General features: G+C 39.3%; 1 protein-coding gene across 1 annotated transcript in view; it reads left to right on the forward strand.

The window, feature by feature from the left end:
• Window positions 1–17,002, forward strand: part of LOC119856113 (contactin-associated protein-like 4) — a 317,632-nt gene that overhangs the window by 194,840 nt on the left and 105,790 nt on the right. Inside the window, exons 5-6 of the mRNA XM_038403253.2 lie at window positions 14,145–14,348; window positions 14,519–14,703. Coding sequence (XP_038259181.1) covers window positions 14,145–14,348; window positions 14,519–14,703 — 389 coding nt within the window. The remainder of the gene's footprint in view (window positions 1–14,144; window positions 14,349–14,518; window positions 14,704–17,002) is intronic.

The following is a 17,002-nucleotide window of genomic DNA, read 5'->3' on the forward strand; positions in this document are numbered from 1 at the left end:
AGATGGATGCAAATTCACTGCAAACTCCCATTTGCTACTGTTACATACTTTCCTCATAAATGTAGCTCTCTCTTCAGAAAGAAAAATATCCACTACTTTGGACTCATAAGGCCCCTAGGAAATTATTGATCTTGGCTACACAGAAAGCATTTTCTCTTCAGAAATTTTTGAACTCCCCCATAAATCAATAATACTTCAAGGTCATTGTTTATATTAAGGGTACATTTATAAATAGTTTGTGCATCATTATTATGTGATTAATAGATGTTACAAGCATGTTTCAGATATCAGTAGTACTGTTATACTTGGTTATAAGCCACCTGCTGGACACTGTAACTCTTCCATGACTTTGTCTTCCTTAGTTGTTTGTGTTACTTTTCTCCACTGGTTCTCCTTCTTTGTCTCTGGTCTTTTCTTCAATGGGTCTTGCGACAGGTTGTCCTTTTTTCTCTCCTGCTGTTCATGAGCAAACCACAGGACTCTATCTGCCAGCATCCTCTTCTCACTTTTAAGTTCCATTTAATCTAAAACCAAGTAGTCACCTTGACAAAATATACATTTGAAATGTTTTGTTACGTATCAAGATGAAATCAACATTTAGATGGAAATTTTCCAGTTCTGCTGACAATTTCTAGTTGGCCAGCATCTCAAAATAGGTAGAAATTTAGTTGAATTCCACGTCATGTAACTATGGCACTGTTCTGGTATTAAAAGAAGTTTTTCTTATGGGCTGAGAGAAGGGAGAAGTGTAAATAGTGTGTAAAATGGCAATATGTAAGTTCTTTCGTGGTCTTTGTAGGGTTGCCTCAAGGCATCTTAGTTCTTTCTTATATCCTTTCCAAATGGTTCTTGAGCTTTGAACACCTTGCTACAGCTAATAGATTAAGAATGTCAAAATGATTTGCAAAACTTAAAGCCCAGATTCCTAAATAATGACATCAAAATGGTTATGAAGAAATGGTAAAGGTTAACTTTAATAAATTAAATCCAAACACCCTGTCCTGCTTTTTAACCAGAATGTGAATGTATGATGCACAAAGTGTGATTTCTAGGCTGATTGCTAAGACCTTTACACATGCTATTAGATAGTATTATCAGTGTATAAATGTAGTTATAGAAACAGTGAAAGGATGCAGCAGGAAACTTCAGTGTTGTGGTTCATCAACAATTTTCTTTTCATATGACTAGTGAATTGAGATTCAGTTTGTTATATACTACTGCCTTTTAACAGCATTTAATAGGTGAGAGATGCCAGTCACTTTGTTGAATTTATCCTTCCAATGCATTTAGATGCTACAGTGATGGATGTTGTTATAAACCTGAAGAGAAAAATAAAAGGGTTTTTTAACTATATTTATTATGAGGTATAAAAGGAATACTTAATATTGCTTTAGGAACTCCTGTAAGGAACTAAGTTTGTTTAAGTTTTACTCACTGTGTGAGATTATTTTCAGAGTAGCAGCCGTGTTAGTCTGTATCCGCAAAAAGAACAGGAGTACTTGTGGTACCTTAGAGACTAACAAATTTATTAGAGCATAAGCTTTCATGGGCTACAGCCCACTTCATCGTATGCACAGAATGGAACACATAGTAAGAAGATATATATATATATATATATATATATATATATACACAGAGAAGGTGGAAGTTGCCATACAAACTATAAGAGGCTAATTAATTAACATGAGCTATTATCAGCAGGAGAAAAAAAACTTTTGTAATGCTAATCAAGATGGCCCATTTAGACAGTTGACAAGAAGGTGTGAGAATACTTAATATGTGGAAATAGATTTAATATGTGTAATGACCCAACCACTCCCAGTCTCTATTCAAACCCAAGTTAATGGTATTTAGTTTGCATATTAATTCAAGCTCAGCAGTTTCTCATTGGAGTCTGTTTTTGAAGCTTTTCTGTTGCAGAATTGCCACCCTTAAGTCTTTTACTGAGTGGCCAGAGAGGTTGAAGTGTTCTCCTACCAGTTTTTGAATGTTATGATTCCTGATGTCAGATTTGTGCCCATTTATTCTTTTGCATAGAGACTGTCCAGTTTGGCCAATGTACATGAAAGAGGGGCATTGCTGGCACATGATGGCATATATCACATTGGTAGATGTTCACGTGAAAGAGCCCCTGATGGTGTGGCTAATGTGATTAGGTCCTATGATAGTGTCACTTGAATAAATATGTGGACAGAGGTAGCATCGGGCTTTGTTATAAGATTATTGTATGATTTGTGCTAGAAGTATCTCATAATTACTGGGATTTCCAATAATTATGCTCTCAGCATGTGTTTCCCGTCTACTTTTCCATAGTTCCTTTTCATTCTTTTTTCTTACTTTTTAGTTGGGGACTTCCTTATTGTCCAGTTGTCCCTATGAGGCTGGAAAGAGTATGCAAAATAATTTTCAGCAAAACTCCAAAGAAGTTTAAAATTCTCAAAACAAAACCCAGAAACAATGTTTAAAAGCAGTAAGAAATCAAAGGACAATAGGATTGTACACATATCAATGTATTCAAATAAACTCAAGATTTTTCAAATTACCTAAAATGGACTCAATCTCTGGAAAGCAAAACTGGGGTGAAACCATGATTCATAGCTATACAAATCACAGGCAACATCAAAGCAGTGTTTAGCAAGAACTTTGCCCAGCATTTAAGAGGGAAATTATAAATAATGACTACAATATAATTTAGGGGAAATAACTCTGATGAGCTATTTAAATTAGCACAGTTCCAAGAAAGATAAACAACAGAGGAATATTCCCAAGAAAATCCTAATCCAAAATCAAGATCTCCAAATTTCCACATGAGAACTCATACACAGCATAGTTCAAAATTATTAATACAAAATTCAGCAAGATCACTAAGAACAGTGTGAAATAGTGGACATATATCACAAGAGCAATGACAAAAAGAACACTTACACTGATGGATGCCAAACTGCCAAAGGAATCTCTTCTTCTAAAACTGCTGCAAAAATCTTTTGTCTCCAACAACAAAGTGGGGTAGAATCATGAAGTTTGGATGAATAATCCCAGTCAAGATGGCAAAGAGTGTAATGGGCTAATCTTGACATAGTTTATTTGAGTGGGGAGGGGACATGATAAATAGTAACTGATGAGACTTGTATCTTATGTACAGGATGCTCATTCTGACCAGCGGGCTATGGTAGCATCATGTCAAGAGACTAAAGAGCAGGGACTCGATCCCTAGGTACAGGGAGGTCACACTGCCCAAATTACTAAAATGCCCCAATCCTCCATGTAGATCAATGAGGGAGGAAACCTCAATTACAGGGGGGTCACACAAGTTAAGGCAGCAAAGGCCTCAATATGTCCCACAAAAGAGAGAAAATCATTACATGCACCCTCATTACAGGGTTGTCACGCTGACTGGACTGCCAACAGAAACCTGAGCCCTCATTACAGGGAGGTCTCACTGCTCAGCATTCCAAAGAGCCTAATATCCCCCATAAACCATAGCCATGTGACTTACACCCTCATTACAGGGGAGTCCCTTTCACTAGGCAGCCACAAGAGCATAATATCAAAAGGCCAAAAGAGCCAATCTGAACCCTCATTACAGGGTGGTCAAACAGCTCAAAGATACGTCCCCCACCTAAGCAAGAGTATGGCAACTCTTACCCTAATTAAGGGGAGTCACTCGGACTAGCTGAACAAAAGAGAGTAACTGCAACAGACAAAAGGGGAGAGACCTGATTACAGGGTGGTCACATGGGCCAAGGAATGAAACTGGCTCTAAAGACCCCATCATAAGAGAGGTGCAACCTACACCCTAGTTACAGGGGGGTCACACCAGCTAGACTGCTAATGGACCACAAAGCCAAAAGGGCAAGAGGGTGGAGACCTGCACCCAAATTACAAGCCAATCACAGTACCAATGGCACAAAGATAGCCTTTCTAAACGAGAGGGATTCAACCTGCACCTGAATTACAGGACTGTCCATTAATGGTGTATTAATATTAGCTGGCTACAGGGGTCTAATACCAAGAGGCTGAAGGACAGAGACGTTACCCTGAGTTACAGGGAGGCCACACAGCTCAAGGTACCAAAGGCCTCGATCTGTCCCATAAAAGAGAGAGAGACTCGTGACATGAACCCTCGTTACAGGGTTGTCAAACTGACTAGACTGCCAACAGGGCATAATGCCAAAAGGGCAAGAGGCAGAGACCTTACCCTGAATTACAAGGAGGTCACACTGCTCAGGGTTCCAAGGAGCTCAACATCCCCGTAAGTGACAGGACCGTGACTTGAACCCTAATTACAGGGGAGTCACTCTCACTAGCTAGCTCAAGGAGCAGAATGCCCAAAGCCCAAAAGAGCACAGACCTGAACCCTAATTACAGGGAGGTCTCACTGCTCAAGGTATTAAAAGGCTCATTAGTCTCATGTAACCTAAGCCTTTGCTATTGGGTGCTCACTCTGTCCAGAGTCCCTTCCCTTCTCCTCCACCTTCAGTGACTTGCTTTCTTTACTCCTATTGGTTTGCTGTTTCTTCAAGGCGTCCTTCTTCTTGTCCATTTCTCTTCCTTGGAGGCCCTGGAAACAGAGAGAGTGAGAGAGATTAAGATAGCCTTAGGACAGGGCTCAGGAGACTCCATGTCCCCAACTCAAACTGGGCACAAACTGTCGAGGGGTCCTTGTTTTCCCCGAGTCTGTGGACAGCCTGCAATTCTAGCTCCAAGAGAGTTCCACGCTGTCTTCATACTCTTCACTAGGATTTCAACACCTCCTAAGCCTCCCGTGGGTGATCACACTACCAAATAAATCCTATTTCTTAAAATAAAATATAAAAACATAAAAAAAATAAGAATTAATGTTATAATAAGGCCTACAGGGCTCAGGCTGTAAAATATAGCTTAGCGTATATATAATATAATATAATTATAATATAGCTTTAGCTTAGCCAAATTAGGCTTTAGGATTTAGGATAAATAAGATAAGAAAATTTAGGATAAGTAAATTAATAAACCTGCTGACTTTGTATCTATGTTAATGATCTTCTGATGTTTTGAAAATATCGGTGAGTGTTGACTAATAATGTCAATGAAAGTTCAATAGACACCACAAGATTACTGTTGATAGCTGGGGTGAAATGTTAGACTTTCTTATCTGTTACTATGGTGATAATGTGACATAAATATTTCACTAGGATGGTGGTGAAGCACTGGAATGGGTTACAAGGTGGTTGAATCTCTATCCTTAGAGGTTTTTAAGGCCTGGCTTGATAAAGCCCTGGCTAGGATGATTTAGTTGGGATTGGTCCTGCTTTGAGCAGGAGGTTGAACTAGATGACCTCCTGAGGTCTCTTCCAAACCTAACCTTCTATGATTCTATGAAATGTTAATAAGTAAAAGGAAAATAACAAAGGAAAAATAGGGCCCCCCAAAAGTAGTGAGGTGTAAATGTTCAAATAAGAAAAAGGAGTTGAACCCCAGTTGTTGTAAGCATAACACATTACAACAGCTGTATCCTGGCCTACATGCTATGGTGGGGGAGACACCATAATGACAACCACTAGTGGTGCTGATGATGGTAAGGATGTTGACAAACACTTGAGGTTTTTTCTGCAAGGCATGCTGTGAATAATGCAAATACTACGTGTACTGTTTTGCTTTTGCTCTCTCTCCTTTAACAGATTGCAATGTGTGTATTTTTGTTTGGTTGGCTAATACAAATAAATATTGTAGAAAGATCACTATAGTCTGTTGTGCACTGTGGGTAGGGATAAGATTATGTCATGGAGGTCACAGAATTCACGGATTCCGTGACTTTCAGAGACCTGTGTGACATTTTCCACTGGAGCCCCAGGCAGCGGGGCCAGAGCTGTCAGCTGGTGGGGGCCCTGAAGCTTGGAGCCACCATAGGTAGCAGAGGGACCAGGAACTCTCAGCCACCATGGGCATAGGGTTTCCAGGTGTCTGGTTTTCGACCAGAACGCCTGGTCAAAAAGGGACCCTGGCAGGTCCAGTCAGCACCGCTGACTGGGCCATTAGAAGAACGGTAGGCGGCACAGTGGGGCTAAGGCAGGCTCTTTTCCATGGGTCCACGTGGCTCCCGTAAGCAGCGGCATGTTCCTCCTGCAGCTCCTACACATAGGGGCAGCCAGGGGGCTCCGTACGCTGCTCCCACCTCTAGCAGAGGTTCCGCAGCTCCCATTCGCTGGGAACCGTGGCCAAAGGGAGATGTGGGGGTGGCTTCTGCAGATGGGGCAGCATGCAGAGGATTTGGGAGCCGGAAGGGAAAAATACCACTGCTTCTGGGTGCTGCTGAGGTAAGCGCTACCTGGAGCCTATACCCCTGACCCCCGCCCAAGCCCCGACCCCATTCCCCAGCCCTGATCCCCACCCTGACCTCCGAATCCCTCGGTCTCAATCTGGAGCACCCTCCTGCACCCCAAACTCCTCATCCCCAGCCCCACACCAGAGCCTACACCCCAAGCTGGAGCCCTCACACTGCCCCATGCCCCTGCCACAGCCCTGATCCCCCCCTGCCTTCCAAGCCCCTAGGTCCCAGCCCAGAGCACCCTCCTACACCCCAAACCCCTCATCCAAGCACCACCCCAGAGTCTGCACCCCCAGCCGGAGCCCTCACCCCCATACCCCAACCCTCTGCCCAGCCAGGAGCCCCCTCCCACACCCCAACCGCCTGAGCCAGCCTGATGAAAATGAGCGAGTGAGTGAGGGTGGGGAAAGCGAGCAACAGAGGGAGGGGTGATGGAGTGAGGCAGGGGGCAGGACAAGGGGTGTTCGGTTTCATGAGAGTAGAACGTTGGCAACACTAGGCAGACAGCAAGGGGACCCAGAGCTCCCAGCCATCAGCCCTGGAGCTCCAAGGTACTGCGGGCAGTGGGAGAATCCAGAGCTCCCAGCTGCTACAGGCACCTGGAGGTCCCAGCCCCTGGGATGGTGGAGACCCGGAGCCGTCTGCCACCTCGAGGGGCAGGGACCCCAGAGCTCTGAACCACTGGGGCTGCAGCAGGGGCCACAGCTGTCAGCCACGATGGTAGCCCCAGAACTATCAGCCACCATGGTGCCAGTTGCTGGACCCCACCACTTCCCACATCAGGGCTTGGGCTCTCTTCCCTCACCATAGGGGTTCGGGCCTCAGTCCCTCTGTGAGTCCCCTCCCCATCTTTTTAGTAAAAGTCACAGACAGATCACGGACTTCCGTGAATTTTTGTTTATTGCCAGTAACCTGTCCTTGACTTTTACTAAAAATAACTCTAACAAAATCTTAACTTTAACTATGTGGTTCCCCCTTCTATTGATAACCTCGCTACTGTAGTTAATTGTGGGGCTGAACTCTTACAGATGAAAGTAGGTGAGAACACTCACCTTGGAGTGGATAATTAGTTAAAGTAACCCATAACCATAGATAAGGCGATAGTGTCCTGTGTAAAATGAAGTAGCAGCTCCAAGCTAGGAGTTGCGACAATTAGATTCTATTTCTGGCTCTGCTACTGACTCACTTTGTTACCTTGGACACATCTATTGGCTTCTCTGTGCCTCAATTTACATGTCCATAAGTCTGTTTTAATACTGCTATCCTGCTTAACAAGGATATTATTAGGCTTAAATGATTAATTGGTCGTCCCACAGAACTGCAAAACATTATTATATATTATTTGATATTTTGTTGATTTTAATGTCTAGTTTAGAATTATTGCTCTGTTTCTTAAACCTAAATTTATTTTGAGTGAAATTACCTTTTTTATATGGTGTGTGTGTGTGTGTGTGTGTATATTGCAATTAATTTTCAGCCTTATGGGCAAGTAGTTATTGGAACGTAAGAGTCTCACACACAATATGTTTGGCGTTGAAACTTCACTTTATAAATTTAAATAAATGTAATAAATTTGAAATGTTATTAATATAAATAAGTTCTAATCAAGTATTAACACACCATCTCCCAACTCAGGAAAAACAGGAGCAATGGGTAAATTACAAGGAACCAGGCAGCATTTGTGCTCCTATACTGTGAAAGATGGGAGAATACATTAAAAAGAAAAACAACTGTAGGATTTTTTTTAAAATCAGAGACACAGTTACCTTAAAGAAAAAGAAAAGCTCAGTCTTCACATAAAAAACAACATTTATCCACTGTAGTTGGGATTTTCCACTTCTTCTGTCATTTTAACACTGCTGTACAATCCTTGCTTTGAACATATGAATGCAATAGCTCCAATACCATTTTTAAAATGACAATCTAAAGCATTTTTAAAATAGTTTATAAATAACATACATGGTATTTACACAGTATATGATGGTATGATATGAGGTAGAGTTTTACTAGTGCTCATTTGGGATCAACTATACCCACCTGACTATTGCAATGGCATCATTAATCAGAATTAATGCAACTGTCTAAAACTCATGACAATACATCTTTTACATCAATCCTTATAATCAAATATTCTCTTTCTGTATGCTGCAAAGTGCCGAACACCTCCACCTTCTATAGATTCTGAAATAATGCCCAAAATAATGATTCCTCAGTCATTAAATTACATTGTACATTCCCCAGTTACAGCCTTATGTTAATTCTCCATTCCCTTGTTATAGTTCCATTCCCACTCTGGAAATCATATATATATCATATTATGCAACATTCAGTGTTAACATATTCTCTTTTTCATAGAATATTTACTTCTCAATTAGAGTTATATTTTCCCAAATACTACAACCACATGAAATCTGGAGTGATTCTGTTGAACTCAGTGGAGTTACTCTACATTTACACCAATGTATTTAAGAGTAGGATTTGGCCCATCACCATTAAACATTGCGGAAATACATAAGTAATAAAAATAGTATGCCACTATTTGCCATTTTGAATATCACTCTGATGGTTCTTGGTTAAAGGGATGTGACTTATTCATTTTTTGATCAGTACTGCTAGCTAATAACTGAGTTACAGGATGTTGTTTTGTCTTGACACTCTGGAGACATGTATAACATTCCACGGTAGCAACTCATTCAAGATGGACTGTTGCATTAATAAGTAAAAACCTCCACTGGTATAAATAAGTGTAGATCCATTTAAATCACTCTTTCAACCCTCACTGGCATGATTTCTACCTCCTATAGCAATTGTGATTTATACAGTGAATGGAGGGAGTATGGTAATATGGGTGCTTTATGCACAGATATGCAGACAATATCCCTGCTTTGAAGAGCTAACCATCTAAAAAGGATTAAATCTGTCCCTGCTGGGAGGGCCAACATAGGATCTATACACCACTTAAGTCTCACTTTAGCCCTACAAGTGGAATTTAGGTGTGGCATAAGCCTTGGGCTGGCGCTCTACAGATGAGCAAATGTCACCTATGATGCCCAATATATTTGTTCTTCATCTCCTCTTTTCAGAGGTACTCCAAAGCCTGAGAGCACATGCAGCTCACAACATGAAACCACAGAATATTTAGTTGTTGAATTCTGTAGCATGGACACTTACACTTCTATGCAAAAAAAAAATCACTTTCACTTATTTAAAGAGAACATCCGAAAGGCCCCCAGATTGTGTTAGTAAGAAAAGTCTACTGATTAATCATGTTTCTATGTCTGTGGGTATGTGTGGGGAAGTGGGAATAGTAGTTTCTTTTGTAAGGTCTCAGATCTTTCTCTTCCATGCAGTATAATGCTGTTCCAGGTACATGAAATCAAAAGCCACCCATTGCATTCATTTTTGCACAGCAATAGGTTTAATTTTGGTCAAAAATCTTACTGTAGCCCAGCTGATCCCCTCTCTACAATTTCTACACTGGATTTCAGAGAAGGCCAGACACCCCTAAGTACATCTTCCATATAATCATATGCAACAGCAATGATATTTTGGGGGAAACATATACTGTATTATAGCTAGCACTAATTCTAAATTGTCTGGTATATTATCTATTATCCAAATGACAGCTCCCAAGTACTGATAGCTAGTATCCTCGATATCTCTCATGGTGTGTTGGCTACAGCTTATCAGCAAACTGAAGTAAATGATCTCCAGAAAAGATATCCATATAAGTAATGCAGTTGTTGTCAATTTTCCACACAGCATGTTTTAGAGTATAAGTTCCTTTGGACAGGGACTGTCATTTTCTCTACAATGCCCAGTACAAAGGGGCCCTGACCTGCTTGGCCTCAAATGCACTGCTTCAATACAAATAGCAATAATAAGTTTTGAAATTATATATTAATAATAAGAGTCCCTCCATAGTATTGTCCTCCATGTTCTGTTTTTTTTTCCTGCTGCCTCTGTAAAGTTTCTCCATTTCAACCTTCTTAAGTGTAACTGGCATTTTTTTTTCTTTCTCGGCTGCAGATGAATACTCTTCCCCAGATATATTGACCTCATCTGCATCATGCTGTGGTTGGGCAACACATCCTCTGTATTTACAAAAAATAATGCCTCTCAGCCCCTGGCTGCTTGTTCTTTCTATTCAAAGTGTGCAAATTAGACAGATACATCTCTGCAGCAGTTTCCTGTGGTTTGTCAGTAGCTGAAATGTCTGATTGTGAGGATGAAGCTCTGCTGCCAGTGTCAGTGTTAGACTTTTCCCCTGGCAGCTCCATGGAACCTAAATATGTCTCTTTGGCAGACTCCTTTTTCCCCTCAACTACTACCTCTCTTGCTCAGTCCATCTGCGGGTGACCAGTAAATGCAGCTACAAACAATTCACATTTCACACAACAGAAGGACAGATGTGTTGAAATGTTTCACTGACTTGGAGGCCATTACAGGGATCCAACTATCCCTTTCCTAAATGGGACCAGATACGTACACTTTTGTTACAATTTCTAATGGGTTTGTGACAATGGCTGTGCTCTATAAAGACAGAATTTAAAAAATGGACACTAGTAAATTCAAGAAATGTTCCTGGTAGACACATTAATTAAGATGGGAGACAATGCTGAACAGCAACATAACATCATGATCCCCAAACCTCCAGGCCAGAGCCCTGGCACTAATACTGTTAAGTGATTGCAGCAAAGACTTTGTGACGACCCCCTTATACTAGGGCTTCACTAAATCACTGGAACAATTAAAGTAAGCTGGACAAAGGTCTGTCCACAATTTGTGGACAGCTAGGATAATACATACACTTGCAAGAATTCTGTGCAAATGTGATGACAAAACTATAGTTTTAAATGTGGCCCATTATCTATGATTTTACAGTAACCTAATTTTTCCAGCAGTTTTGTTTCATGCAAAGCCTGATTCAATTGGCAAACCTAGCTCTGCCTAACTCCATAAACTGTTCCTGTCCTCTCTTCCTAAAAGAAACAGAGGCCTTGTGACTTGATCTTCATTTCCTCCTCTTTAACAGTGACAGTTATCCAACCAGTAACAATACATGTGACTAAAGTGATAACGATTAAGGAATACATGCAGTGAATAGAGTTTGAAATTTGTTTCTATGGAGTGTTCATTGAACAATTTCAAACAATAAACAAATTTGCAAAACTCAAACCTGTTGTTTGCAACTAATACTTTGACTAGCTTTATCTAAAACTTCTCTACTTTCTGGTTGAGAACCACTGAAAAATTTGATTCTGTGGCATGCAGGGAGCTGCAGCATTCTGTGATTTAAGACAGCTCTGCTGTATTTTGTGATTTGTGTATCTTCAGGGGTATAGCTAAGTTTTAGACTAAATAATTCTGAAAACATACCTGTGTTTTCACTTTGTGAAAAATGATAATTAAAAGATTTTCAGTCACAAAGTGAATCGGCCTTTTCATTTACCTTTCTTATAACATTTTTACTTGGAGGGCAGAAGAGGAAACCTACTGAGATTGATATTCAGGTAACAAACTCACTGAAATATGAGTTAATGGCTATAGTAAAGGGGAAAAAAGTAGTAACACTCTTTGTTAATTAGAATCATAAACTTCTACCTTGATGGCCAGTATGCATTTTGTCCTCTCTCTCTCTCTTCCTCTTCCTCCCACTCTCACTCTGGTGGGAATGCATTAACGGTAAAAATGGTAGATGCACAAGAATGATAATAATTTCTCTGATCAATAGTTACATTCTTTTCACAAAAAGAAAAGGAGTACTTGTGGCACCTTAGAGACTTCACACTCTCATGAAGTGAGCTGTAGCTCACAAAAGCTTATGCTCAAATAAATTTGTTAGTCTCTAAGGTACCATAAGCACTCCTTTTCTTTTTGCGGATACAGACTAACATGGCTGCTACTCTGAAACCATTCTTTTCACAGTCTTCATTCTTTCATATTAAAGGGTATTTTTTTCCTGAGTAAGGACTGAGGAAGTACTACAGGGTTAAGCTCATTGTGAATAGTGAAGTGATTTTGGAGAACAGGAATATATTTATTATTCTTCCTCTGTTGCTCAACTTGCTCAACAGCTAATACCAATATATATGTGTTACCAATTATGAAAGCACACCATTGTCAGTGCCTGTTAAGGTTATGTCTAATGAGTGTTTTAACTGCATTGTTATATTTGTGAAAGCTTTAAAAAGAAAAGCCCTGTCTGATTGACACTCCTACGTGTTTATTGCAATCTGATAAACATAAAAGCACATCATTTGTATTTGCCATGGATTTGTGTTTTTACTTTCAACATTTATTCAGTGGAATAACAAAGGACAATAGTCAAATGAACATGCTTTTTAGGCAGAATGTAATGCATATTCATTGTGCACTTGGTAAATGAATTTTTCATAAGAACTAAGTACATTAATAAGATGAGGAGAAAATCAACAAGCTACATTCTCAAAACATAGCTGCCTTAAATTGACAAAGATTTTTGAGTGGTGAAAACAAATGGCTAACTTTAAATACTATAGATAATTTGAATTGAGTTCATTTTTATGCCACAATGTGGAGCAATTTTTTTTGGTCAAATTAAATAACGTTAGTAAATAGATAATGTGATTCCATTGACTTGGAAGAAGTCAGTGAGTCAGTCAGTTGAAAAGTAACTTAATATTTTATTGGGTGCCCTTTACATCTTAATTTATTTCACAAATGTATCTTTCAAGGACAATTACCTTTTTCTTCTTTACTTATGAGGTGTGAATATTCTAAGAGCTTTTCTCGGTGGTATCAGTTCCTTCGTGTCTTTTTTGTTCAACATGCAACTGATTTTGACAGATATTCTTTTATATCTTAGTGGTCTAAAATCACTTTTTTTCAGATGAAGTGAATGTATGTGACCTTGAAAAAGACTAGATAAAAATTGTCACAAGACAGAAAGTAGACTGCATTGGGGCAGCTGTCACACAGCTGCAATAATGCATCTGATGAAGTGAGCTGTAGCTCACGAAAGCTTATGCTCTAATAAATTTGTTAGTCTCTAAGGTGCCACAAGTACTCCTTTTCTTTTTGCACTTATTATAATAAGTCATTGAGACTATAAATGGAAAACAAAATAACTGAAAAAAACCATAAAAACATGAATCTCCCTACTGACACTGTATTCTACATCTGGTGTAGAAAATGAGTATTTCTTTTGATGTCAATGGAATTACACTAGGTGAGAAGAGAACAAGGGCAGACTAACTACCTCATAATTAATGGGTTTTCTTTCCTAATATCAACTTTATTCATTTTCCAGAATAAAATGAACTAATATTAATTTAAATGAATATATAACCAGATTGCTCTTAATAGTGTCTTAAAGCTATTGTCCACCTCGGGGTAGCTTGAAAGTCCTGACCCTCACTCAGTAAGATGTAATGGGCTTGATGCTCCTCTCACGCTGGTATACAGCAGGAACAATTACATTGAACTTAATAGAATTACACTGGTGTCAGAATACTATGAGATCAGAATGAGGCCCAAAACTTCCAGATCACAAGGCTGCAGTGCTATCTTTTTGCAAGCTTCAGAGTATACTTTAAGTAACAGAAGTGTTTAAAGGCTATGCCCCCTCTGAGCCACTCACTCTGAGGAATCTAGTGCTAGCAATGGTGCAAGTCGGGAGAAGTCCTGGCACTTTGAAGAACAAGGAGTGCCACTTTAACGGGGTCCTGAGTTGGTATGTAGTGGGATGGGGAAGGGAAGGCTTCCTTCACACTTCATCCACGCACTGTGAAGCAAAATAAAACCCTTGTTGTCTAAACATAGGATTACAAGTTATCTTTAATTTCTTTATTGCTAGGGTCTGAGGTGGCTTATTTTGATGGGAAAAGTTGCCTGCTCTACAGATTCAATCAAAAATCCATGAGTGCCCTGAAAGATGTGATTTCTCTGAAGTTTAAAACAATGCAAAGCGATGGGATTCTACTGCACAGAGGAGGACAGAATGGAGATCACATCACATTGCAATTAGTAAAAGGAAAACTTTCTTTATTCATTAATTTAGGTAATGGCTATCGGGTGTACAGTCTTGCAGCACCCATTTGATGTTGTGTCAAAAGTTCCTGTTTATTAAGCTTATTTTAACTATTGCATTCCATAAACTAGTAGCCTGTTTAAATATCCATATTGTTTTAGGAAATTATTCTCACAGTTTGTTCTTTTTCTCATCTCAAGGTGATGCTAAAATTCATTCTGCTAATGGCCAAATTAATATTACCCTGGGCAGCCTTTTGGATGATCAGCACTGGCATTCAGTCCTCATTGAACACTTTAACAATCAAGTAAACTTTACGGTGGATAAACACAGTCATCATTTTCATGCAAAGGGTGAATTCAATTATTTGGACCTTGATTATGAGGTGTGAAAATTGCCTTTCATTTATTACATTTATTACTTTTGTTATGTAAATGCAATGAAATAAGTGAAGGGAACAGAACTGTTTAGGGATTTTGTAGTAATTCAGACTTTCGATGAAGTTTATATTTGGAAGGAATGGATCAGAGAAATGTCTTGTTACCATACTTCTGCAAAACCTTACAGGACACTGCTGTGTCTCTAGCACCCTGATACCCAGTTCTCAATGGGATTCAAACCCCAAATAAATCTGTTTTACTCTGTATAAAGCTTATACAGGGTAAACGCATAAATTGTTTGCACTCTATAACACTGGTAGAGAGATATGCACAGCTGTTTGCTCCCCCAGGAATTAATTACTTGCTCTGGGTTAAATAATAAGCAAAAAGTTATTTTATTAAATATAAAAATAGGATTTAAGTGGTTCCAAGTAATAACAGACAGAACAAAGTAAACTACCAAGCAAAATAAAACAAAAACACACAAGTCTAAGCCTAATATAATAGGAAACTAAATGCAGGTAAATCTCACTCTCAGAGATGTTCCAATGAGCTTCTTTCACAAACTAGACTCCTTCCTAGTCTGGGTCTAGGTCACAATCAGTCACACCCCTGTAGTTACCGTCCTTTGTTCCAGTTTCTTTCAGGCATCTCTTTGGGGTGGAGAGGCTATCTTTTGAGCCAGCTGAAGACAAAACGGAGGGGTTTTCTGGGCCTTTTATATTCTCTCTCTTGTGGGCGGAAACCACAGCAAAATCACAGCAACAAGATGGAGTCTGTAGCCACCTGGGTAAATCACATGTCTATGGATGATTCAGCATTTTGCAGGCCAATGCCATTGTTTACATGTTAGTTTGAACGTTCCCAGGAAAGCTCAGATGTGGATTGGCATCTCCCAAAGTCCATTGGCAGTTAAGTGTTTCTTGATAGGACTATTCTCAGTATGTGCCCATTCTCAAGAAGCTGACCAAATGCTTCACTGATGCTACTTAGAATCAAACTAATATATAGCCAATATTCATAACTTCAAATACAAAAATGATACACATATACAGACAGCATAATCATAACCAGCAAACTATAACCTTTCCATAGACACCCACTTGGCCTCCTCTGTAGAAGAACTAGTGCAACCATAGGACCCTGGTTGTAACAATGATCTATACGGTCACAGTTTGTGTCAATACTGGCACAACTGTGTCAACAGATCATCTTTATGCTTCTATATTCATTATTATTTTTATGGTGGTTTCTAGTAACATCCAAAATCCTGTACAAACATATGAGGAGGTATGGCCCCCCCATCCCAAAGATCACACTACAAGGTGTGGTCAAAGAAAATCCACCTGACAAGGTCCATCTCTGAAATGTTTAGTTTTAAAGTTCCATTTACGACAAATCTAGAAATTGTACAATGAACAAGCATCTGAGTCTCACATCTTCCACACATCTTTCTCATTTCTGCATGTTACAGGTTTCTCTAAAGGAGTGTGTATAATGTACTGCAGAAATTTCCAAACTCTGTTCCCTGGAGCAGTTGCTGATTGTTTGTGGAGTGCTGGCTGGTGACATAATGCTGACTCCCCTCCTATTTTCAATTGAAAGAAACAAAACAGATGAATGGGGGAGATAAAGGGCTTTGATCCTGTTAAGTGCTGAACACTCTGGCCTAAATCCAGCAAGGTGCTTAAGCACATACTTAAATTTAAGCGCTGAGTATCCTATTACTTCAACTGGACCATTCAGATGCTTAAAGCTAAGCCTATGCATGCTGAAGTTCGTTGGATCAAAGCCAGAGTGGTCATCACCATGTAGGATCTAGCCCAAAATGAAGAGTTGTAGCAGACAGTGTGATTAAATCTTTCCTCAAAGGATAAAATACTTTTTTTCATTAAGATGGCTAAAAATGCATAAACATGTTTCTAACATTACTTTTCCATGTAAATGATTGCTGTAGTTGTTACAAGGATGTGATAAGATCAAAAATGGAAGGATAAACTGGTCCAAGAAATAATCTCTATATTAAAATATAATTCACACGATGAAAACGTTTGAGAACTCCTGCTGTATGCTATATATGCCATTTACTTCAAACATTTAAAGGTTTTCTGAGTTATGAAAGTAAGATACATTTTCTTGGCATGTTTTTTTTTGTTTGGTTGGTTTTTTTTACCTAAAACTCCTGAAGAGCCTCTTCATTAAAATACAGATTCTAAGGTCAAATTATTTTTTAATGCATAGATACTCTTATATACTTTTATACATTTTGTAAACCTATATTTTAAACTAATGGATTTGATGACA

Source organism: Dermochelys coriacea, chromosome 5 (genome assembly GCF_009764565.3).
Source record: "Dermochelys coriacea isolate rDerCor1 chromosome 5, rDerCor1.pri.v4, whole genome shotgun sequence".
In the NCBI taxonomy this organism is placed as follows: domain Eukaryota; kingdom Metazoa; phylum Chordata; order Testudines; family Dermochelyidae; genus Dermochelys; species Dermochelys coriacea.